The following is a 26,776-nucleotide window of genomic DNA, read 5'->3' on the forward strand; positions in this document are numbered from 1 at the left end:
CTGTCCTTAGAGGTTGGAGGTGACGTAAGGAGGCGGGTCGCTCCGAAGAGGCCGAGCCGGGCCACGCATGCGTGGTAGGCGCCTTATCCCGCCCGCCCCTGCACGAGGACCGGAAGTGTTTCGGAGTCCTGCAGCTTGGCCGGAAGTGTTGGCATTTCGGCTTTTGGGAGACTAGCTCCAGACGGATAAAAAAGGTAACTTGGAATATGGTCATTTACTCACTTCAGGGTGGGAAAAGGTCCTGCTTCCAATTCCGTAAAGGATTTAAAACAGTTTTTAAATTCCAAATACTTAAAGTTGACGGAACAGCTTGTTGTTCAGTCTTTTCCGACTCTTAAAACTCATTAACTTAAGCAGCCCTTTATAGCTCAATGTTTACTCCGGTGTTTCATAACTGAAATGAGTGGACGCGGTACTTTAAGAACATGGACTCCTTTATTTGTTTTGGTAAATTTCTGTTAATTACAATGCTATTTGTGTAATAACTCATGTTTTAGAGATCTTACACACGTGTGATAATGTATGTTGACTTAAATGCAAAACGTATGAGTTACTAGTTAAGTTTTACTTGAGGCAAAATGAGGTTAATAGGCGGGGAGACAGCATTTCAGATAGCTCTGAGAAAATTGCTACAGAGGCAGGAGGGGAAGCTTAGTATATATATGTGATTTTGGTGAAGGGGAGTACAGTGCAGTCAAGCACATATTTTTTGCACAATGTTTCTGCTAGTCTCCTGCTACCTCTACAAGTATTTTAAGTCATGTGCTGCTGCAGCTGCTGATTTTCAGCACTCGTGAAAGGAGTTAGGGTGGAGGGTGGAAGTGAGGCACTCTGTGCTCTGTAAAAAGCTGGCAGAACAGGTCTTCAAATAGATATTTTCAGGAGCCGATTTTATGAGCCCAATTCTTATACCTCCTCATATCTAGAAAAACACTAGAATCCTCATGGTGAAGACTGTTTCTCCTGACTAGCAAAAAGCTGCTTTACGGTCTGAGCCACCAGGGAAGACCCAAGAAGGAAATGGAAACCCACTCCAATATTCTTGCTTGGAGAATCCCTTGGACAGAGGAGCCTGGTGGGCTACAGTCCATGGTGTGGCAAAGACTCTGACATGACTGAAAGTGACTTAGCATGCATGCATAATAATGCAAAATCCACCCTTCACCTTAGAATTCTCTTTTGGTGTTGTATACATTCTATGGGTTTGAAAAAATGTGTAATGACATATATCCATCATTATAGTTTTTTCACTGCCCTAAAAATCCTCTGTACTCCTCCTGTTCACCTCTCTCCCACCCCCAGTGCTACCTGCTAAGTCCCTTCAGTCGTGTCATACTCTTTGGGTTCCACTGGACTACAGCTGGCCAAGCTCCTCTGACCATGGCATTCTCCAGGCAATAATACTGGAGTGGGTTACTGTCCCCTCCTCCAGAGGGTCTTCCCAACCCAGGGATCGAATCCATGTCTCTTAACGTCTCCTGCATTGGCAAGTGAGTTCGTTACGTCTAGCGCCTGGGAGGAGAAGGCAATGGCAACCCATTCCAGTACTCTTGCCTGGAAAATCCCATGGGCAGAGGAGCCTGGTAGGCTCCAGTCCATGGGGTCGCTAAGAGTCAGACACGACTGAGCAACTTCACTTTCACTTTTCACTTTCATGCATTGGAGAAGGAAATGGCAACCCACTCCAGTATTCTTGCCTGGAGAATCCCAGGGACAGGGGAGCCTGGTGGGCTGCCATCTATGGGGTCGCACAGAGTCAGACACGACTAAAGTGACTTGGCAGCAGCAGCAGCAGCGCCTGGGAAGCCCCACAAATCTTTTTACTCTCTCCATAGTTTTGAATTTTCCAAAATGTTGAATAGTTGGAATCATATGGAATGTAGCCATTAAAAGACTAGCTTTTAACTTAGGAAATATGCATTTAAGTTTCCTCCATACCTTTTCATGGTGTGTTAGCTCACTTGTTTCAGTGCTAAATAATGTTCCACTGGGGCTTCCCACATGGCTCAGCGGAAAAGAATCCCCCTGTAATATAGGAGACGTGGTTCAATTCCTGGGTCTGAAAGATTCCATGGAGAAGGAAATGGCAACCCACTCCAGTGTTCTTCCATGAAAATCCCATGGGCAGAGGAGCCTGGTGGGCTACAGTCTGTGGGTCACAAAAAGAGTCGAACGTGACTTAGTGACTAAAGAATAATAATGTTACATTGTCTGGGTATATTACAGTTTATTTATCCAGTTACCTGTTGAAGGACATTTTAGTCGCTTCTCAGTTTTGGCAGTTATGTGTGAAACTGCTATAAATGTCCTCTTGCAGAATTTTCTAGCTACACGTTTTCAACTCCTTTCAGTAAATACCAAGGAAAGCAATTTCTGGAGCATATGGTAAGAGTATGTTTTAATTTTCTAAGAAACTTCCAGACTCTTCCAAAGTGGTTGTACCATTTTTCATTCCCAGCAGCAGTGAATTAGGGTTCCTGTTGTTCCACATCCTCACCAGCATTTGACCTATTATCATTGTTCTGGATTGTAGACGTTGTAATAGCTGTGTAGTTGTATCTTGTTTTCATTTGCATTTCCCTGAAGCTGTATATTGTAGGGCATCTTTTCATATGGTTATTTGCTGTCTGTATGTATCTCTTTGGTGAGGTATCAGTTGAACTCGGACTTATTTTTTTCAATTGGGTTGTTTGTTTTCTTATTGTTGAGTTTTGAGAGTTCTTTGTATTTTTAAACATTCCTTAATTAATTTACCTGGCTGCCCTGGGTCTTCACTGCTGTGTGCATGCTTTCTCTGGTTGTGCCAAGTGGGAGCTACTCTTGGTGGCAGTCCTCAAGTTCTTCCTTGCAGTGGCTTCTCTTGTTGCGGAGCACAGACTCTCAGCTCATGGGCTTCAGTAGCTGCAGCTCTCGGGCTCTAGAGTTTCGGCTTGATAGTTGTGGTATGTGGGCTTCGTCGCCCCACAGCATGTAGGATCTTCCTGGACCAGGGATTGAACCCACATCCCCTGTAACAGCAGGCAGATTCTCATCCACTGTATTACCAGGGAAGTCCCAAGAGTTCTTTGTATTTTGGATAACAGTCATTTAGCAATGTTGGGTTTGCAGCGTCTTCCCAGTCTGTGGCTTATCTTATCATTCTTGATGCTGTCTTTGTTTAAAAAAAAAAAAATTATTATTTTTGTCTGTGCTGGGTCTTCGTTGCTGTGCGGGTTTATCCCTGGTTGCTGTGAGTGGGGCTACTCTAGTTTCAGTGCTCAGGTTTCTCGCTGCGGTGCCTTCTCTTGTGGCTGAAAAAGGGTTCTAGGGTATGCAGGCTTCAGTGGGTGCAGCACATGGGCTCCATTGTTGGTGGCTGCTGGGCTCTATAGAGAAAAGGCTCAATAATTGTGGCACGTGGGCTTGGTTGTTCCGTGTCATGTGGGATCTTCCTGGACCAGGAATCGAACCCATGTCTTCTGCATTGCCAGGCAGATTCTTTACCACTGAGCCACTGGGGAAACCTGATTATGTTTTTTGAAGAGCAAAAGTTTTTCATTTCTTAAAGAAGTCCAGCTTATCGATTATTTTTTTCATGGATTGTGGCGTGGTGTTGTATTTAAAAAGTCATTGTAATTCCCAAGATAATCTTTTTTCCCGTGTTATCTTCTAGGAGTTTCATAGCTTTACTCTTAGGTTTATAATCCATTTTGAGTTAGTCTTTGCAGTGGACATCACAGAGACATGACTGAGCGTGCAGGGGGACACCCCCCCCCCACCCACCCAGTTGTTTTATCACCATTTGTTGAGATGACTGTCTTTTGCTTCATCCTGTTGCCTTTGTTATCCTTTGTCAGTGATTATTGGCTGTATTTCTTTGGGTCTGTTTCCGGGCTCTCTCTTTTTTGTCATTGATCTACTTGTCTGTTCTTTCATGCATACCACACTGTTTCTAGATTGCTGTAGATTTATAGTAACCCTTAACTGTCGAGCAGTATCACTCCTCCAACTTTGTTCTCCTTCAGTATTCTATTGGCTATTCTGGATCTTTTGTCTCTCTGGTATACAGTTTAGAGTCAGCTTATTGATAGCCATAAAATAACTTGCTGGGATTTTGATTGGGATTGCATTGAATATGTAGATCAAAGTTAGAAAAAAACTGGCATCTTGACAATATTGAGTCTTCCTATCTGTCATCATGGAATATCTCTCCATTTATCTAGTTCTTCTTTGATTTCTTTCATGAGAGATTTGTTGTATTCGTCATATGAATCTTGTACATATTTGTTAGATTTATACCTAAGTATTTCATTTTGGGGGTTGCTGCTGTAAATCACATATTTTTCATTTCAAATTGCACTTGTTCATTGCTGGCATATAGGAAAGCAGTTGACTTTGTATATTAACCATTAACCATTATAGCAAACTTGCTATAATTACTTACTAGTCTCAGGAAGTTTTTTTGTTGTTGTTGATATGCTTGGTTTCCTAAATAGGTGATAGTATCATTTGCAAACAAAGACAGTTTTATGTCTTCTTTCCAAACTTGTACACCTTTTATTTCATTGTCTTGTTTTATAGTATTGTTAGTACTTCCAGCATGATGTTGAAAAGTCATGATGAGAGGAGACATACTTGCCTTGTTTCTGATACCAACAGAAAGGCTTCTAGTTTCTCACCATTAAGTATGATGTTAGCTGTCGGTTTTTTTTAATAGATGGTCTTTATTGAGTTAATGGAAGATTTCCTGTACTGCTAGTGAGAGTTTTTATCATCAGTGGATGTTAGATTTTGTCAAAAACTTTCTCTGCATCTGTTGATACCATCATGTAATTTTTCTCTTTTCGCCTGCTGATGTGGTGGATTACATTAATTTTTGAGTATTGAACCAGCTTTGTATACCTGCAGTAAATCTCAGGAATTGGTCCTGAAAAGGAATTGGTCCATTTCATGTAGGTTATCAAATTTGTGGGCATAGAATTGTTCAAAGTATTTTTTTATTATCCTGTTCATGTCCATGAGATCTATAGTGATAACCTACCTCTCTATCATTTCTGATATTGGTAACTTGTAGCCTTTTTTCTTAGTTAGCCTGAGTAGAGTCTTAGGAATTTTATTGATCTTTTCAAAGAACTAGGTTTTGGTTTTGTTGATTTTTCTCTATTGATTTCCTGTTTTTAAATTTCATTGATTTCTCTATTATTGTTTCTTTTCTTCTGCTTACTTTTGATTTAATTTGCTCTCCCCCCCCCCTAGTTTCCTAAGAGAGAAGCTTAGATGAATTTTATGAATGTGTGTATATATCTATTTATATGTTTATTTTGTTTTTTCTTTTCCATTGTGGTTTATTACGGGATATTGAATACAGTTTCCTGTGCTATACCATAGGACCTTGTTGTTTATCCATTCTATATATAGTAGTTTGCATCTGCTAGTCCTAAAGGCCCAATCCATCATTTCCACCCTCACTCTCCCTCTTCACAAACAAAAGTCTGTTCTCATGTCTGTGAGTTTGTGTTTTGTAGGTAAGTACATTTGTGTCATATTTTAGATTCCACATATAAGCAATATCATATGGTATTTGTCTTTCTTTTTCTGACTTATTTCACTTGGTATGATAATCTCTAGATTCATCTGTGTTGTTGCAAATGGTATTATTTCATTCTTTTTTTATGGCTGAGTAATTTTCCATCGCATGTGTATACCATATCTTTTTTATCCATTCATCTGTTGATGGATATTTAGTTTGTTCTCTTGTCTTGCCTATTGTAAATAAGTGTTGCTATGAATATTGGGGTGCATGTATCTGTTCAAATTAGAGTTTTGTCCAAATACGTGCCACTAAGTGGATTGCTAGTCATATAGCAACTCTACTTTTGGCTTTTTGAGGAACCTCCATAGTGGCTGCACCAATTTACACTCCCATCAACAGTGTAGGAAGGCTCTCTTTTCTCCACAGCCTCTCCAGCATTTGTTATTTGTAGACTTTTTACTGATGGTCATTCTGACTGACCTTAAGTGGAACCTCATTGTTGTTTTGGTTTGCATTTTATCTTATAATTAGTGATGTGAACGTTTTTATCATGTGCCTTTTGGCCATCTGTATGTCTTCTTTGGAGAAATGTCTATTTAGGTCTTCTGCCTATTTTTATTGCATTGTTTTGTTATTGAGTTGAATGAGCTGTTTACATATTTTGGATCAGATCAGATCAGTTGCTCAGTCGTGTCCAACTCTTTGCGACCCCATGAATCGCAGCACGCCAGGCCTCCCTGTCCATCACCAACTCCCGGAGTTCACTCAGACTCACGCCCATCGAGTCAGTGATGCCATCCAGCCATCTCATCCTCTGGTGTCCCCTTCTCCTCTTGCCCCCAATCCCTCCCAGCATCAGAGTCTTTTCCAATGAGTCAACTCTTCACATGAGGTGGCCAAAGTACTGGAGTTTCAGCTTTAGCATCATTCCTTCCAAAGAAATCCCAGGGCTGATCTCCTTCAGAATGGACTGGTTGGATCTCCTTGCAGTCCAAGGGACTCTCAAGAGTCTTCTCCAACACCACAGTTCAAAAGCATCAATTCTTCGGCGCTCAGCCTTCTTCACAGTCCAACTCTCACATCCATACATGACCACTGGAAAAACCATAGCCTTGACTAGACGAACCTTTGTTGGCAAAGTCATGTCTCTGCTTTTGAATATGCTATCTAGGTTGGTCATAACTTTCCTTCCAAGGAGTAAGCGTCTTTTAATTTCATGGCTGCAGTCACCATCTGCAGTGATTTTGGAGCCCAGAAAAATAAAGTCTGACACTGTTTCCACTGTTTCCCCATCTATTTCCCATGAAGTGATGGGACTGGATGCCATGATGTTTGTTTTCTGAATGTTGAGCTTTAAGCCAACTTTTTCACTCTCCACTTTCACTTTCATCAAGAGGCTTTTTAGTTCCTCTTCACTTTCTGCCATAAGGGCCCTTATTGCATCATTTTCAAATATTTTTCTCCCATTTTGTAGTTTGTTTTGTTTATGGTTTCCTTTGCTGTGCAAGAGCTTATAAGTTTGATTAGATCCCATTTGTTTAGTTTTGCTTTTATTTCTATTGCCTTGGTAGACTGATCTAGAAAACACTGGTATGATTTATATCAGAGAATGTTTTACTGTGTCCTCCTATAGGATTTTTATGGTGTTGTGTCTTATATTTGAAGTCTTGAAACCATTTTGAGTTTAGTTTGCATATGATGTGAGGGAATGTTCTAATTTCCCTGATTTACATGAGGTTGCCCAGCTTTCCCAGTACCACTTGCTGAAGAGACTGTTTTCTGTCCATTGTATATTCTTGCCTACTTTGTTGTAGATTAATTGACTGTAGTGTTTATTTCTGGACTCTCTATTTTGTTCCACTGATTCATGGTCTTCTTTGTGCTGATACCCTTCTGTTTGATGACAGTAGCTTATTGTAGTATTGTCTGAAGTCTGGGATGGGTATGCCTCTTGCTTTGTTCTTTTTCCTCAAGATTGACTTGTCAATTCTGGGTCCTTTATGGTTCCATATATAAACTTGAGGATTATTTATTCTAGTTCTGTGAAAAATATAATGGGTATTTTGATAGGATCACTTTAAATCTGTAGATTGCTTTGGGTAGCCCAACGGTTGTAACATTATTAATTCTTCCAAATCACAAGCATGGGGTGTCTTTCCATTTCCTTAAATCATCTTCAGTTTCCTTTCTCAGTGTTTTCAGCATATGGGTCTTTTACCTCCTTGATCAGGTTTATTCCAAAGTATTTTCTTGATGCCAAAGGGCTTTCTTTTTTTTTTTTTTTTTGCTTTCCCTTTATGTTATTTCATTGTTTGTGTAAAGCAATGCAACCGATTTCTATATTTTAATCTTGTACCCTGCTACCTTGCTAAATTCATTTATGGGTTCTAGTAGTTTTTGTGTAGTCTTTAGGGTTTTCTGTATTTTAGTATCAACCATTTACATATAATGATAATCTTACCTCTTCACTTCCAGTTTGGATACCTTTTATTTCTTTTTCTTTTTTTAATTGCTGTGACAAGGACTATGTTAAATAGAACTAATGGGAGTGAGTATCCTTGTCTTGGTCCAGAATTTAGCAAGAAGGATTTCAGTTTTTCGCCTTTGAGTGTTACGCTGGCTGTAGGTTTGTCATAAATGGTTTTTATTATGTTGAGATATGTTCCCACTGTACCCACTCTGGTAGGAATTTTTTATCATGACTGGATGTTGAATTTTGTTAAATGCTTTTTCTGCATCTGTTGAGATGACTGTGGTTTCTGTCTTTTCTTTTGATGTGGTATATCGCACCGATGGATTTGCATGTACTGAACCACTTTGTGACTCTGGGATGAATCTTACTTGGTCGTGGTGTGTAATCTTTTTTATGTGTATGTGTTGTTGGATTCAGTTTGCTAATATTGTGTTGTGAATTTTTGCATCTATATTCATCAAAGATACTGGCCTGTAATTTTCGTTTGTGGTAGTGCCTTTGTCTGGTGTTGACTTCCCTGATGGCTCATACGATAAAGTATCTGCCTGCAATGTGGAGGACTTGATTTTAATCCCTGGGCTGGGTAGATCCCCTGGAGAAGGAAATGGCTACCCACTCCAGTATTCTTGCCTGGGAAATCCCTTGAACAGAGATCCTGGCGGGCTGCAGTCCATGGGGTCACAAAGAGTCAGATGCTACTGAGTGACTAACACTCCACTTTGTCTGGTGTTGGTATTAGGGTGATGATGGTTTCGTAGAATGACTTTGGGAGTCTTCCCTCCTTTTCTTTCTTTTGGAAGAGTTTGAGAAAGACTGGTATAAGTTCCTCTTTATATGTTTGGTAGAATTCCCCAGTGAAGCCATCTGGTCCTGGACTTTTGTTTGCAGAAACAGTTTTTTCTTTTTTATTACAGTTAAGTTCGGCTCTCTGCTTAACCGATTTCTTCCTGCTGTCTGTGTTCATTTCTAAGAGAATGGTGTTTGATGTCTCCAACTGTGATAGTGGAATAATCTGTTTCTCCTTGCTGTTATATCAGTTTATGTCTCACACAGTTTATGCTCTATTGTTATATTTTATACACGTTATAAATTGTTACTTCTTCTCAGAGTATTCACCCCTTTATCTTATGTAATGTGTTATTTTCCCCTTTATCCTATAACTTCCCTTAGAGTCTGCTTTGTTGGAGATTAATATAACCTCTCCTGCTTTCTTTTGACTAGTGTTAGCATGTTATATTTTTTTCAATCCACTTACTTTTGATCTGAGTCTTCATATTTTAAGTGGGGTTTCTTGTAGTAAGTTTAGATGAGTTTTCATTCGACAGCCACTTACTTCCCTTTGATTGGTGCATGGGCTGCAAAGTAATTATTGATATATTTGGATTAATATTTACCGTATTACTGCTTTCTGTTTGTTGTCTTTGTTCTTTGTTCATCCATTTTTCTTCCACTCTTTTTCTGCCTTTTAATTAGCCATTTTATTTGATTCCATTTTCTCTCCTTTTTTAGCATATCAGTTATACTTTTTTAAAAAAACCATTTTTTAGTGGTTTTCCCAGAGTTTGCAGTATGCATTGACACTAATCTAAGTACACTTTCAAGTACCACTACCCCATTTTGCTGTAGACTGAATGTTTGTGTCCCTCCAAGTTCATATGTTTAAACATTATGGTATTTGGAGGTGTGAGGATTATGCAGTGAAGGGGGAGACCTTCTGAATGGGACTGGTTCCCTTGTAAGAGAACCTAGAGTGCTCCGTGCCTTTCCACCGTGTGCAGACGGAGTGACAGGACAACGGGCTCTGAACCAGGAAGCAGTTTCTCACCAGGCACCAGATCTTCTAAATAACTTCTTTTGACATTTTTTGCAAGGCATTTTTTTTCCCAAACTTATTTTGAATAATTTTAAATTTACAGAAAAGTTACAAAAATAATAGAGAAGTTTCTCTACCAGTGACCTCTGTGTGTCCCCAGGTATACTACGTATCCTTCAGGACCTGTGAATAATAAACCTTGCTGGTTTTGTTTTTCTCCGAGTTTCATGCTGTTTACTGCTGAAGGCATCTTGCAATCCTAAGAGCCACAAGGGCTGGTTCAACTACAACAGTGGTTCCAAAAGGGGAGATGTCCCTGAGCGGGACTCGCTCACTTCTAGCCCATAGAGGAACGCTGCTGATATGCTGATGCTGGTGCAGAACGCACACTTTTTTCTTTTTCCGTTTTCTTCTTGCGTTGTTTGTTTTAGCTGCGCTGGGTCTTCACTGCTGCACATGTGCGTTCTCTGGTTGCAGTGAGCAGGGCTGCTCTCTCGTTGCGGTGCACGGCCTTCTCATTGGCAGATGGATTCTTTTCTTTTAAATCTTAACATGTATTATTGAAGTATAGTTGATTTACAAAGTTTAAGGTGCACACAAGGTGATTCAATTATACATATAATTTTTGAAATTATTTTCCATTATAGATTATTACAAGATATTGACTATAGTTCCCTGTGCTATATCAGACACGACTGACTGACTGATCTGATCCCTGTGCTATATGGTAGACCTTTGTTGCTTGCTGCATATCCGTTTTCTTTTTAATTAGAAATCAAGCATTCTATTCATACTAAGTCAAACAAGTGGAATCAAAATGTCATAAGTTTTTTAGGCAAAAGTTCATAAGTTTTCTAAAAAATATATATATTATATATACTAATTTATACATATGTATACAAAAGCTTTTCTGTTATGTTTGATAAAGACTCGAGAAAACATCAAAAAAATAGAAACTGGAAAACATAAATGAATGGGAGCACTGAATATGAAATAGAAATAGTGAAACAAACTAGATAAAAGTAAAATATCATATAGGCCAGTTGTTTTTAAACACTGCTTCTCATTACAAATATATCTGAAGCTTTGGAGGAAAAAAAGCAATACCTGGGCATTTGTATTTTTCAAAAAAATTCCAAGATTATTCTGATAAGAATCTGGAGTTTAAAAAGTGATTACAGATTCTTCTATTAAATATAGTTTTGGTGATGTAGAATTATATTATTTTTCTGTTGACCTATCATGTAACAGTGGTAATAAGTGAGTAATAGTTACATAATCCCAATAGTAAAAGATGTTTTATCGGTTTTCACAGTCAATAGCCAAAAAATAAAAGATAATTATAATTGCAAGCCATAATGAGAACATGATTAACCTAACAACATAAAATAATTACATACAATTTGGGGTGTGGTAAGTGGCAGTGAATATATGCACATGTTTTTGAAATATTTATGTTCATCCTAAATATGCCCTCTCTTACTCTCTCTCTTTTTAACCTCACAAGGGTTGGGTGCTCAGGATAAATGCTCACAGTTGAAATAAATGTCCTCAAGTGGCTCACATATGTGTGTCTGTTCATGATGGGTATGAAGGGTGCATGGTTTTTCAATCAGGACTGTGGTGTATTTTAGGAAACTAACCTTTTTATTTGTGGTCTGTGACTTAGTAGCTACTCTTATTCTATAGCAAATGATGAGTGAGGACAGGCAAAATGAGTTTTCGTGGCTGCTTGTTTAAGGATGTGAATAGGCAGTCTTGGCAGCTAGAATCATTTGTGTCCACACAACAGGCCACAAGGCGCTTCCCTGGTGGCTCCAGTGGTAAAGAACCTGCCACCAATGTAGGAGACATGGGTTCGATCCCTGGGTCAGGAAGACCCCCTGGAGGAAGAAATGGCAACCCCCTCCAGTATTCTTGCCTGTAAAATCGCATGGACAGAGAAGCCTGGTGGGCTATGGTCCATGGGGTCACAAAGAGTCAGATACAACTGAAGTGACTTCACTTGCATGCACACGCGCACGCCACAGGCCACGAGGCCTGAGTGCCAAATCTCCCTTACATGGCGTTACTTGCCTCTGCTTGAGATACATTTGGTTCTTGTGCAGTGTTTGCTGTAGAAAACTAACATGGGTAAACTAACTTATTCTACTGCTTATATTAAAATATTCCAGTTGACTTTATGATATAAGACAACTTTTCATTTGGTGAGTTAATCAATTAACAACTAGAAGGAGTGTCTTTGTTGACAAGGATACAGAGAGCTCAGACAGTTTCACTGGGAAAAAATGCTGTCATTGATTAGTTACATATATGCTTAGGTGTGTGGAGTATGTAGCATATGTGCTAACTCTTACATAGCACCCTTATATAGCTCCTATTATATTCTAAGTGCTTTGTTCAGTCGCTCAGAAGTGTCTGACCCTTTGCGACCCCATGGACTGCAGCGAGGCTTTCCTGTCCTTCACCATCTCTTGGAGTTTGTTCAAATTTATGTCCATTAAGTTGGTGATGCCTCCAACCATCTCATCCTCTGTCATCCCTTCTCCTCTGTCTTCAATCTTTCCCAGCATCAGGGTCTTTTCCAAAGAGTCAGTTCTTTGCATCAGGTGGCCAGAGTTACTGGAGCTTCAGCATCAGTCCTTCCAGTGAATATTCAGGGTTGATTTCTTTAGGATTAACTGGTTTGATCTCCTTGCAGTCCAAGGGACTCATAGAAGTCTTCTCCAGTGCCACAGTTCAAAAGCATCACTTCTTCACCTTTCAGCCTTCCTTATAGTCCAACTCTCACATCCATACATGACTACTGGAAAAACTATAGCTTTGACCAGAGGGACCTTTGTCAGCAAAGTAATGTCTCTGCTTTTTACTGCACTGTCTAGGTTTGTCATAGCTTTTCTCTTGAGGAGCAAGTGTCTTAATTTCATGGCTGCAGTCACTGTCTGCAATGATTTTGGGGCCCAAAAATAAAGTCTGTCACTGTTTCTGTTGTTTCCCCAACTATTTGCCATGAAGTGATGGGATGGGATGCCATGATACTCGTTTTTTGAATGTAGAGTTTTAAGCCAACTTTTTCACTCTCCTCTTTTACCCTCATCAAGAGGCCTTTTAGTTCCTCTTTGCTTTCTGCCATAAGTGTGGTATCTTCTGCATATCTGAGGTTATTGATATTTCTCTCGGCAATCTTGATTCCAGCTTGTGCTTTATCCAGCCCGACATTTCACATGATGTGCTCTGCATATAAATTAAATAAGCAGGGTGACAATATACAGCCTTGACATACTCCTTTCTCAGTTTTGCACCAGTCCATCGTTCCATGTCTGGTTCTGTTGCTTCTTAACCGTCATAAAGATTTCTCAGGAGGCAGGTAAGGTGGCCTGATATTCCCGTTTCTTTAAGAATTTTCCACAGTTTGTTGTGATCCCCACAGTCAAATGCATTAGCATAGTCAATGAAGCAGATTTTTTTTTCTGGAATTCCCTTGCTTTTTCTTGTGATCCAATGGATGTTGGTATTTTGATCTCTGCTTCCTTTGCCTTTTTAAAATCCAGCTTGTAACTCTGGAATTTCTCAGTTATTGTGTTGTTGAAGCCTAGCTTGAAAGATCTTGAGCATTACCTTGCTGGCACATCAAGTTAGTACAGTTGTGCGGTAGCTTGCACATATTTCAGCATTGCCCTTCACTGGGACTGACCTTTTCCAGTCCAGTGGCTGCCGCTCATTTCCCCAAATTTGCTGGCATATTGAGTGCAGCACTTTAACAGCATCATCTTTTAGGATTTGAAATAACTCAGTTATCATTCCATCACGTCCGCTAACTTTGTTCATAGTAATGCTTTGTAAGGTCCACTTAACTTCACACTCCAGATGTCTGTAGGTGAGTGATCACACCGTTGTGGTTATCCTGGCCATTAAGATCTTTTTTTGTATAGTTCTTCTGTGTATTCTTGCCCCCTCTTCTTAATCATCTCTTCTGTTTCTGTTAGGTCCATGCTATCTCTGTCTTTTATTGAGCCCATCTTTGCCTCAGATGTTCCTTTGGTATCTCTAATCTTCTTGAAGCGCTCTCTAGTCTTTCCCATTCTATTGTTTTCCTCTGTTTCTTTGCACTGTTCACTTGAGAAGGCTTTCTTATCTCTCCTTGCTATTCTTGGGAACTCTGCATTCAAATGGGTATATCTTTCCTTTTCTCCTGCCTTTAGCCTTTCTTCTTCCCTCAGGAATTTGTAAGGCCTCCTCAGACAGCCATTTTGCCTTTTTGCATTTCTTTTTCTTGGGGATGGCTTTGGTCGCCGCCTCCTGTAGAATGTTACAAACTTCTGTCCATAGTTCTTCAAGCAGTCTATCAGATGTAGTTCCTTGAATCTATTTGTCACTTGCACTGTATAATCATAAGGGATTTGATTTAGGCCATACCTGAATGGCCTAGTGGTTTTCCCTACTTTTTTCAATTTGTTCCTGAATTTTGCAATACAGAGCTGATCTGAGCCACAGTCAGCTCCTGGCCTTGTTTTTGCTGACTATATTGAGCTTCTCCATCTTTGGGTACAAGGAATATAATCAGTCTGATTTTATTATTGACCATCTGGTGATTTTCATGTGTAGAGTTGTCTCTTGTGTTGTTGAAATTGGGTGTTTGCTATAACCAGTGTGTTCTCTTGGCAAAACTGTTAGTCTTTGCCCTGCTTCATTTTGTACTCCAAGGCCAAACTTGCCTGTTACTCCAGTATGTCTTGACTTCTTGCATTCCAGTCCCCTGTGATGAAAAGGCCATCTTTTTTTGGTGTTAGTTCTAGGAGGTCTTGTAGGTTTTCATAGAACTGTTCAACTTCATCTTCTTTGGCATTAGTGGTTGGGGCATAGACTTGGATTACTGTGATACTGAATGGTTTGCCTTGGAAACAAACAGATGATTGTGTTGTTTTTGAGACTGCACCCATGTACTGCATTTCGAACTCTTTTTGTTGACTATGAGGGCTACTCCATTTCTTCTAACAGATTCTTGCCCACAGTAGTATATATGATGGTCATCTAAATTAAATTTGCCTATTCCGAAAGGAATGTTAATGTTCTCTCTTGCCATCTCCTTTTTGACCACTTCCAATTGACTGTGATTCATCGACCTAACGTTCCAGGCTCCTGTGCAGTAGTGTTCTTTCAGCATCGGACTTCACTTTCACCTCCAGACACATGCACAGCTGGGCATCGTTTCCAGTTCGGCTCAGCCTGTTCATTCTTTCTGAAAGTCTTTCTCTGCTCTTCTCCAGTAGGATGTTGAACACCTACCAACCTGGGGGGTTCATCTTTCAGTCTCATATCTTTTTGCCTTTTCTTACTGTTGATGACGTTCTCAAGGCAAGAAAACTGAAGTGGTTTGCTGGTCCCTTCTCCAGTGGAGCACATTTTATCAGAACTCTCCACCATGACCCCTCTGTCTTGGGTGGCCCTACATGGCATGGCTCATAGTTTCACTGAGTTTCACAAGCCCATGATCCATATGATCATTTTGGTTAGTTTTCTGTGATTGTGGTTTTCATTCTCTCTGCCCTCTGATGGATGAGGTTAAGAGGCTTGTGGAAGCTTCCTGATGGGAGAGGGTGGCTGTGGGGAAAATTGAGTCTTGCTCTGAAGGGCAAGGCCATGCTCAGTAAATCCTTAATCCAACTTTCTGGTGATAGGTGGGGCTGTACTCCCTTCCTGTAGTAAGGCATAGAGAGGTCAAGTAACTTTATCCAGGTCACATAATTAGTAAGTGGCCAAGGCAAGATTGAATCCAGGGAGTCTAGCTTTAGAGTTTAGATTCTGAACCACTGTGTCAGACTGCCTTTCTGTGTATTATCCCATTTTGATCGAGAGAGCACCTGGATCAGCCTAGTTAGTAGAGGCCTCACATTCCTTTCCTGGTCTAGGATGCAAGAAGTGGTCTTCACTGTGATGCTTACTAAACATAAGTTATAAAGGTGTCTATCACCCTTCTTTCTCTTCCAGGCTAGTAAAAATTTAGGTTCTTGACCTTGCAAAATGAGATGACTTTTTCAAACAGAAGGGTAGGCCCCAGAGTGAATAGGTGCTCATTTTGGTGACAGTTTACCTGAAGGTGACAGGGAAAGTTGAAGACAGTGGTATAGTGTAAAGCGTTCCAAGCTCATTATTTGCTCTAAGTTACATGACACTTTTTTCTTTCAAGCAATCATTAAGTGCCAGGGCTTCCTCGCTGGCTCAGCCAGTAAATAATCTGCCTGTAACGTAGGAGATCTGGGTTAGACTCCTGGGTCGAGAAAACACCCTGGAAAAGGAAATGGCAATCTATTTCTCATTCTTGCCTGGGAAATCCCATGAATAGAGGAGCCTGGTGGGCTACAGTCCATGGGGTTGCAAAGAGTAGGTTATAACTGAACAACTAACACTATTACATGCTAAGTGCTTAACTGCATTATTTCATCTTTTCATCACAACAGTCCTAGCAGGTAGGGGTTTATCTGCGTTACACAGATGAAGAAACTAAGACTAAGGGAGATTAAGTTTTTAACTCCAAAGTCTATTTCACTGGTATCAGAAATTTTCAACTTCTTTTGTTTTTGTTGCTGCTGAATACTAAAAGTTTAATGAAAATCCCCCAAAGCAAAGCAGTGGTAGTGAGTACCCGGAAGTTACCGTCAGGTTCGTAACTGTCCTTCCCCAAAGCCATCCCTGACTCCTTAATTCTTCACAGATCACATTTGGGAAACCACCAAATGTCAACCACTTTTTCAGCTTAAAAATACCTGACTTTGTGTGGTTGACTGGTTGATGTCTCCTTTTATAGGAAGATTCCTAACCTGGGGACCTTGCCTAGCCACTTAGACTCCCTTTTTAACTCAAGATATAGAAAGAAGTACACCTTCCTTGTCTGCAGGGTTTTCAGACTTCTCCAGCACTAGGTTGCTTTCCCAAATCTCACTTGAATTTGAATGTAATATTATTTTGAAAATATTTGTTATCCCCTCGTAGGTAATCAGTGGTAACTTTGAAAGTGTCCCTTCCCTACCTTCCTACTTTTGTACAAATATGCTATGTGTGTTATATATATATATATACATTTCCTGTTACTTAAAGAAATGGGATTATATGTACTGCAACTTATATTTTTAACTCCTAGTGTATCAAAATTATTACTCGATAGCCACATATGAATTAAACTTACAATTTTACATACTATGGACATACCAAAAGCCTGGTATTTTCATATAAGAACTTGCGACATTGGCTACAGGAAGCCTAAGGCCTTTATTTTTTGGTTACCCTCACCTACTTGTTTTTCCCTAGAGGATTCTGAGTGAGGCTTTTGGATATTCTTGGGGCTTAGCTGTTTGCAACACAAAACTGATGACCCCAGGAATGGGGGCGCTGAGCTACCTTCCATGGTCCAAAGTGCAGGACACCTTCCTTTCAGGCACTTTTCAGAGTTCCTTCCACTGGAGGGACCGTGTCCCCTCCATACCTATTCTTTTTTCTTTTAAAAATTTTTACTTAAACTAAATATATATTTATATATATATATAAATTAGTACATAGAATGTGGTGGTTTTCTCTTACTGACTTGCTTTACTTAGCATAATGCCCTCTGAATCCACATGTTACAAATTTGTGTAAGATTTTTTTTTTCTTTTTTATGGCTGGATCATATTATATATGCAAAATACATCTTCTTTAATTATCCGTCAGTGGACACTTAGGTTTCCATATCTTGACTATTTTTAAACAGTACTGCAGTGAATGATATTGTTGTTCAGTTGCTCATTAGTGTCCAGCTCTTTTTGCGACCCCATGGACTGCAGCATCGCCAGACTTCCCTGTCCTTCACCATCTCCCGGAGCTTGCTCAAACTCATGTCCATTGAGTCAGTGATGCCATCCAACCATCTCATCCTCTGTCATCCCCTTCTCCTCCTGCCTTCAACCTCTCCCAGCATCAGGGTCTTTTCCAGTGAATCGGCTCTTCGCATTAGGTGGCCAGAGAATTGGAGCTTCAGGTTTAACACTGAGAGGGGTGCATGTATATTTTTGATTTAGTGTTTTTGTTTTATTTGGATAAATACCCTGAAATGGAATTGGTAGTGCAATTTTTAATTTTTTTAAGGAAACTCCATACTGTTTTCCATGGTATTTGCACCAATTTGTATTCCTAACAATGCACAAGAGTCCTTTTTCTCTACATCCTCACCAACACTTTTTAAAAAAATTTTAATTGGATAATTGCTTTAAGAATTTTTTCTATCAAACCTCAACATGAATCAGCCATAGGTATACATACATTCCCTCCCTCTTGAACCTCCCTCCCTTCTCCCTCCCCAGCACTCCCGTCTGTGTTGATACAGAGCCCGTTTGAGTTCCCTGAGACACACAGCAGAACCTGACGACAGCTCTTCTGAGAAGTATGATGAAGTGGTACCACACTGTGGGTGTTTGGGTTTTTTAGGTTTCTTTTATATTTTTTTAAAAATGGAAATATAATTGCTTTACAGCAATTCTGTTTGTGTTAGTTTATGTTTACACATTTCCTTCCCCTCCTTGAGCCTCCTTCCCACCTCACTTTCCATCCCACCCCACTAGGTCATTCACAGGGCACTGAGCTGAGTATCCTGTGCTGTCTACAGCAGCTTCCCACTAGCTAGCTATTTCACCCATCGTAGTGTATATACGTCAGAGCAGCTCTAAATCCGTCCCACCCTCTCCTTCCCGTCCGTGTCTGCAAGTCTGTTCTGTGTCTGTTCCTGCCCTGCAGATACGTTCATCAGTACTGTTTTTCTTGCGATAATATACAGTGTTTTTCTCCGACTTACTTCACTCTGTAAGGTCCAGCCATGTCTCTGCTAATGGCACGATTTTGTTCCTTTTTTGTGGCTGGATAATATTCCACTGCATATATGTACCACACCTTTATCCATTCATCTGTCAATGGACATTTAGGTTGATTCCATCAACTTAAATGTGTGTGCCATTACACCTGTAAACAGTGCGGTAATAATGAACACTGGGGAACATGTCTGTTCTTGAATTATGGTTTTCTCAAAGTATATGCCCAGTTGTGGGATTGCTGGGTCATAAGGTAGTATTGGGGCTTCCCTGATGGCTCAGATGGTAAAGAATCTGCCTGCAATACAGAAGATCTGGGTTTGATCCCTGGGTCAGGAAAATCCCCTGGAGAATGGAATGGCTACTCTCTCCAGTATTCTTGCCTGGAGAATTCCATGGACAGAAGGATCCATGGGGTGGCAAAGAGTCGGACATGACTGAGTGACTAAGCACATTCCATCATTATGTTTAAGAAGCATCCTTGTAAATACTACATGTAGTTCTTTAAGTTTATGGTACTTGCATTCCCACAGTTACTGATATATAATTTCTCTTTGTTCTCTTTGCCTACAACAGGGTTAGTTTTCTTTACTACAAATTCTTTATTTACTCTCTTATTTTCTGTTTATTTTTGGCCATGCAGGGTCTTCGTTGCTTCATGGGTTTTTCTCTAGGTGGGGGCTACCCTCTGATTGCGGTGTACAAGCTTCTCGCTTGTGCTCCGGGCTCTGGGGCACACAGGCGCAGTGGGTGCAGCTCCTGGGTCCTGGAGCACAGGCTGCGTACTTGTGGTGCACAGGCTTAGTTGCTCTGCAGTGTGTGGGATCTTCCTGGACCAGGGATCTAACCTGTGTCTCCTGCATTGGCAAGCAGAGTCTTCACAACTTAGCCACCAGGGAAGCCCCTTTTATTTACTCTTAATTTAACCTGACTCTTTTTATGTCTAAAACCAGTACACAAATCCTTTTCAGGGAGATTAAACAGGAGATCAAATGCTGCTTGATACAACTGGCTTCGAATTGCCTTTTGGCATTTGCAGGATGCATGAACCAACTTGAATCTATCTTTATTTCTTTAGGAGGGAGGGATTGAGGATAAAATATTAGGAATTACGGTCGACAGACATTCCTTCTTCACCTCTGGAAGGTTATCAACTCTTTGTTCATCACTGTGGGTTAAAAAAGCAAAATCCTCTCCAGTTCTCCTGAAAATCAGGATAAGATGAACAGGTATAAACTGCCAGTTGTTCAGCCTTCTAAACTTTGAAAGTATTTATTTGTACTTATATTGGAAAGTTTAAAGTTTGTGGACGTATACATATTTTCTGTGGATTAAGGATTTATTATCCTTTGTATTCTCACAAGTTGGTTCAAGCACTAGAATATTAAGCATCAAATGCTGTAATGTAGACCAGGAAACCCCAGCATGCCATTTAATACATTTTCATCTGGAATAGCAATTCTCAAAAAAAGGTTAAGAGAAACTCGTGCAGGGAGCTCCTCTTTGTGTATTGAAAGTTTTCTAGTTCATTTATTTCTAGATTTTCTTTTCCAATACAAAGTTATTCTGTGACAACACTTCCAGTATTCGAAAACTACTATTGTAGTTTTCAGAATAAACATCATTGGAAGGTTTAAAAAGTTTGCCAATTTACTCAACCCTCATTGCCAAGCAAATGTATATAAATGCCTCTGAAAACCTGTCCCCAAACCACCATCAAGTCACTGAAGATATGTGAACGTTAAGCCTCTGCTGTGCAGAATTCAAAAGTAAGTTTACACTATGTCTTGACAGTGTGCACTTACTGCTGCTGCTGCTGCTGCTAAGTCGCTTCACTCGTGTCCGACTCTGCGCAACCCCATAGACGGCAGCCCACTAGGCTCCCCCATCCCTGGGATTCTCCAGGCAAGAACACTGGAGTGGGTTGCCATTTCCTTCTCCAATGCAGGAAAGTGAAAGTGAAGTCGCTCAGTCATGTCCGACCCTCAGCGACCCCATGGACTGCAGCCTACCAGGCTCCTCCATCCATGGGATTTTCCAGGCAAGAGTAGTGGAGTGGGGTGCCATTGCCTTCTCCGATGCACTTATTATTAGTGAACAAATAGCAGCTGATAAATGCATTTTGTCAGTTATTTGTTCACTAATATGATGATGCCATTTTACATACATAGAAAATGTTTTATATACTCTGATTCTGCATATGTAAACATTTGCTTTGTAAACAAAAATTGTATACCATCTATATAGGGGTTACATCGGAGAAGGCAGTGGCACTCCACTCCAGTACTCTTGCCTGGAAAATCCCATGGACGGAGGAGCCTGGTAGGCTGCAGTCCATGGGGTCGCTAAGAGTCGGACACGACTGAGTGACTTCTTTCACTTTTCACTTTCATGCATTGGAGAAGGAAATGGTAACCCACTCCAGTGTTCTTGCCTGGAGAATCCCAGGGACGGGGGAGCCTGGTGGGCTGCCATCTATGGGGTCGCACAGAGTCGGACACGATTGACGTGACTTAGCAGCAGCAGCAGGGGTTACATATAAGAATGTTACCAACTTATCATCATAAACCATTCTCGTGTTTGCTCATTGAAGCTAAAGGTCTGGTATATGCACAACCCAGTTTGTTACGATGTTCGGCATTGCACTGCTCACTGTGCCAACAGCAAACTGGGAAATTGAGAAATCAAATGTAGTAGTTTTCTTTAAAAAAACAATTGTTAGCTACTAGGAACTGAACTACCAGAAAGTATTTTATACTAATGACTGGAGTCAGAGTCACTATGTATATAAATTATTTTAATAATGGTTGGAGAAAAGAAAAATAACGTGGATACCATATTAGTACTAAACAATTCAGTAGCTTCATTAAAAAATTGCTTCTGTATTAAACAACAGTGGCTTCATCCAGCCAAATACAATTTTTTTTTTACTTTTACTGTGAGTCTCCTTTCAAGACGCTAAGCCATAAAAGTATTATTTCAGGGGAAAGAAACACAACGCTTTAAAGCTTCCTTTACTTAGATCTCCATTTCTAATTACATTTTTACATCTACATTCCGTGTGGGTCCATATGATTTCAAGAGCATGTTAAAACTCAAGTTCATGGAGGCAAAAAATTAAGAAATTTTAAAAAAAACCCAAGGAAGATGCACAACACATGTCTGTAATCAGAAAGCAGCAAAAAATTGAAGGTGTCTAATCTTTAACAACTATTTTGAATTTCTGACCCTTTTGTTACATTGATACTTCGATTAAAAATGAAGGACGCTGGTTACTTATAATACACAGTACTCACAAAATTGACTTCTTTTGGTCCAGAACTACTTAAAAGTATTCAAGGTCAGAATATGAAAAACCTATTAAGCCAATATTAACTTTTAGAGGTATTACATATGGAAACTTACAACATGGCTTTTTAAGTATGAATTTCAGAGTCAAAAAATTTTTAACAGTAAGATTTGGTTTTAAAGTAAAAAGACAGCTAATAAAATCAGTTATCAAGCAAAGTGATAGGAAAACTATTTTTTAAAATACATGAAATAAAAGACTTGAATAATCCAAAATAAAGCAAAATATAATGGAAATAAAATTATATAATTGAATGAAAGGATAAATAAAACAACAGGAAGGACTAAGGTAATATCTACTTACTTTAGTTGTCTTATAGTATATAAATGCTACTTACTTTAGTTGTCTTATATAAATGTATATAAGACAACTAAAGTATGTAAAACATTTTGAAGTTCACAAATCTCTTTATAGGATGAGTAATCAATACACTTCCCTAATACTCATCATGTGACCTAGGACATGATAGTAAATCAGAGATCCCAAAGATCATGCCATTAATGTTTTTGTCGATATGCATTTTGACCTGCATGACAGACTAAATCAAATGTTCATGATTCAATTATTAGTTTTCTTTCTTTGACTTGAAAGCTCCAAGTTATTTAATAATGTATTTTTAATATGTGCTTTTTCCTTTTAATGCTTACTCTAACAATATGCTAGAGGTCTGGACGGTAACCAGATCCTAGAGATCTGGAAGGTGAAAGAGCCATTACCACCTGCTGACCACTGACCACTGGCATAGATATTAGTGTTTTGTTTTTTTTTCCCTTCTAAGCAGTTATTAATATTCCAGAAATTTCAGGTGCCCTGTTATTGTATGAAACAATTACCCTTTAATTTAGCAAGGGGGAAAAAAACCTTAGACATCTGGTTATGTTATAAACCCAGAGTTGTTTGTTTTCGGAAACATGAATATATGGAAGAATGTTAATTTTAGTTTACTTTATATTAAGAGATGTGAAAGTAAGATAAAGCTTTTGTTTCGTTTGGTTAAAGACTTGGTTGGTTTTGATCTGCATTAAATCTTCTTTTTTTATCAAAAGAAAAGATTATGTGCTTCCTGGAGATTATTTTAAGATTATACTAAAGATTAACAAAACAAAAGGTAATTTTAAAGCTTTTTTTGTTTTTTGATCAAAAAGTCTGGATCTTCTGAAACTAAGATTAAATATTTAGTTTGATAAATGATAGTTGTAAAACATACTACAGTTAAGAGGATAACAAAACATTAGAATCAAACTTTATAAGCATTCCCTACACCTGTGTCATTGGAAAAGTCATCAGTGGCTGACTTTAATCAATGTCATCAGATTTTAAATACTGATAAATCAATACAATTAGATACACGTCTCATTAAGTTTTATAGAATCAAATACCACAAAACAAATTACACTTAAAACTTGGAAGTCTAATCACAAAATAACATTTCCTTTAGAATTGAATTTTTTTTTGTAAATCTCTAAAAGTTGAGAAAGATGAAGTTAGGTTTTTCTCACCTGTAAATCTATGATATGTAAAATTAATAACAAGGCTTCAATTGTTGAGGACTACCAGTACCTGCTGTTAAAAATAAAATGAAATCCTAAGGGTAATGTTTATAGGCTTGGTATTACAGTTCAAATTTATGCAAATGGAGGGATGGTTGTTAAATCTATTTTGGGTTAGTTGATCTTAAACATAATTTTTCAAAACAGTTGAAGATGTACTAATGTGGATAAAATCTTTTCACAGTCACTTTATAATATTGATTTCCCAAATTCACTTTAAAGACTTCTAGCTAGGAAATATAATCATAAATATACCAAAAACTGACCCCCCCCAAAGTCTAAGAAATCTGTATTTAAGTTTAATTTTTACCTTTTTAAAATTGAGATGATCTGTTATTCCAATAGCCTAATTCTTTGGTGTGCTGTTTGTAGTTATTTTAAAACTTAAGTATTCTGTACATAGCTAAGGAATTAAAACATTGCAAACTTTCATTATATTTAACAATCTTTGCTTTTAAAATCACTATGATTGGTTATTAGGAGTTGATTTCTGAAACCATGTAACTTATATTTTTCCATAGAGTTGAAGTGTATTACTCTATTAATTATCCTAGATATTTCCTACATATTTAGTTCTTATTTGCATATTACTACAGGAAAATATCCTATTTTGCTATATGTTTTTTTTAAATAATCTTTAATTTTTTGTCTAGCATTGCATACTTCATACAGATTAAAATTAAACTGAGCCCATACCATCTACCCAAAACTAGATTAAGTAGAACATTTTCTCTTTTATTAATGTACTCAATAAACAACTAATTATAAGGTTAAGGGCTTTTGAAAATCATTTAAGTTGAATAAATGGGTAAGAAAAGTATACACATTATTTTTGGATATATTTAACTTATAAAGTGGTACATAACTACAGGAACTGGAATATAATACTGATTAAAACAGAGAACTATATAAGCTAGTAAGGAACTGAAAATGTCAGGATGTACTAGACAGTTGAGATGCAGAAAGGGTTGTTCTTACGTACTCGGAATTAGAGGTACAGCTCCTAACAAAGTGAGTGGAGATTTTCTTAAGAGAAGGCAATAAACTCCTTACATGTACCTTATTCCCTTTCATAACTCTGATGCTGTTACTGAAGTGAACCTATATATACCAACATAGAAATGAAAAGTAACAATACATGCTTAACAAATGTTTCATCATTGCTAATGGATATGATTATTTCATTAGTTTGAAGACAAAAAATATACTGGGTCTATATGATTTTTTTCATGCAAAAAAGGGACATCTCCTTCCTCTGAAAGGATGAATAAACATCCCTGCAAAATGCACTGGTCTATATTCTCCTTTCAGTGCAGACTACATTGTAGAAACAAAATCTCTCTTAGAGAACTAGTTGTGAGTAGTGACTATCCCTAAAAATACTGAACTCTCAATTTTTACTAAAGGAAAGTCAATATTAATTCTTAATATAAAGATGTAGTTTTGGGAAAAACTGAGCTTCTCAAAATTTTAACATAGGTCAATCTAGGTGATTGGCATTAAGAATACAAGTGCCCATGCATTCTGTTTCTTTTCTTTGTAGGTTGAACAGTTGCCTCCCATACTGAAAATTTCAAGCTTTTGGACAGAACTGTACAGTGTGAACAAGTCTGGTGATGAAGCTTGGACTACTTAAAGTATCTTAGTTTCACAGTCCCTCGTCCCATATAAATATATGAAGCACCAAAACTGGAGCCAAGGTCTGAACAGGTTATGTAACAGCAAGAACTATAATTTAATCACATCATATCATATTACACTATGTAACATTCTATATTTGCCTGTTGATATGTAACAGTTTATTACAAGCATTATTTCCTAAGACTTATGTGGTATAAGTGCTTCAAGTATTACGGCTTATAGTGTTTATGTTAACAGTAAATCACTGATAAATGTATATAATGCAACTCACATTGTGCCATTTCTCCCTACCCTGTGTTAACATATTAACAAAATGAACTAAGAAAACAAAAACTGTTTAAAACTAAAAACAAAGGCTATCAACATCACAGATACACGTCTGAGTAAGTCAACAGCATTTCCCCCTTAACATGAAGGTATTTTCATCAAAAATGCTTCATCGTTTTTAGGCGAGCATTACTTGAGCAGCAGCTGGTCTTCAGGACAAGTAGATCAGAAGTTTCAAGTGCAAAAGACACTGAATTACTCTGAGAAACATCAATCCACATGACTAATGAAAAGAAGCAAACTGCTGGTGTCACCTTAACATAAAATTGTGCATTTTCCCCTTCAGTGTGTGTTTTAGTTCATTTATGTGATAATAAAGTTTTGGAGTTCTCATGGCACACCACTGATATGGACTAGTTTGTCAAGGAACCTATTTGTTTTTAATGTTTAAATTATAACAGTACAATAACTACAAAAAGGTCAGTGCCTTGGTGGCTTTAAACCACATCAGTTTCAATGTTTTTAAAAATAATGATGCAATTAAATCTATGCTTCTGCAATAGTGCAATATAGTATCCTTTCCTGAATAAAGGAGCTGAGGTTTATCCAAGTAGAAGCTTTAAGTAAGGTAGATTGTTGCCAACTACTTATCAGTCTTGCATGTTTGACCTAAAATAGATTAGGAAAGCTTAAACTGACTTGTTAATCTATATTCAGCTAAAGCTTCACATAAGCAGCAATGGAAATGAACGTTAAGTGCACTCAGTATAAAACACTTTTCAAAACTACTCCAAAAAACAAATGACAGAAGGTGGTTAAGAGCAACTAAACATCTGTTGTGTGTACCAGATGTAAAAGAAGAAGAATGGACTCTGGTTACTTGCACTATTTGAATTACGTGAAGGTAAAGTTAAGCCTTAGTCCACTTCCATCTCTCCAGAAGACTTAGTATGCTGTGAGTTGTCTTTTGTTGAATCTGGTTTAGTTTCAGCCCCACTCTGTCCATCCATTGGTCCATTGTGTTCATTATTATCTTTTGCCTTGTCTTCAGCAACCTCTACTTTCGGTTTGGGCTTATAAATGATAGGGTTACAGAAATTATCCAGTTCCTAAAGACATGAAGAAAATGGATTATATTAAAAATATAAAGTAACAAGTTACCACTAACTTTCTGAAGTTCACATATACTTTCTAAATTTCCACATAATTCCACATTGCTGAATAGCTGTTAGCTCAGCTAGATAACCAACTAATTCTTAAAATACCTTAATGAATTATTTACCTTCTTGGCTAGTGTATGTCAGTGGTTTAAGATACTATTCAGTCTTTGATATAAT

The 26,776-nt window shown here is 38.5% G+C and overlaps 1 protein-coding gene and 1 long non-coding RNA gene across 2 annotated transcripts in view; one reads left to right on the plus strand and one right to left on the minus strand.

Annotated features, from left to right (window-relative positions):
- The first annotated feature begins 41 nt into the window (after nucleotides 1-41).
- On the plus strand, nucleotides 42-25,837 carry LOC129630238 (uncharacterized). Its single transcript, XR_008703607.1, has 3 exons — nucleotides 42-194; nucleotides 25,075-25,231; nucleotides 25,622-25,837. It is a non-coding gene; the product is annotated as an uncharacterized LOC129630238 (long non-coding RNA).
- The window catches only part of HSPA4L (heat shock protein family A (Hsp70) member 4 like), a 59,212-nt gene continuing 56,686 nt past the window's right edge, over nucleotides 24,251-26,776 (minus strand). The window contains exon 20 of the mRNA XM_055550724.1: nucleotides 24,251-26,548. Within this exon, the coding sequence (XP_055406699.1) occupies nucleotides 26,357-26,548 (192 nt within the window). The 3' untranslated portion in view covers nucleotides 24,251-26,356. The remainder of the gene's footprint in view (nucleotides 26,549-26,776) is intronic.

This window comes from Bubalus kerabau, chromosome 16 (assembly GCF_029407905.1).
Source record: "Bubalus kerabau isolate K-KA32 ecotype Philippines breed swamp buffalo chromosome 16, PCC_UOA_SB_1v2, whole genome shotgun sequence".
Taxonomy (NCBI): Eukaryota; Metazoa; Chordata; class Mammalia; order Artiodactyla; family Bovidae; genus Bubalus; species Bubalus kerabau.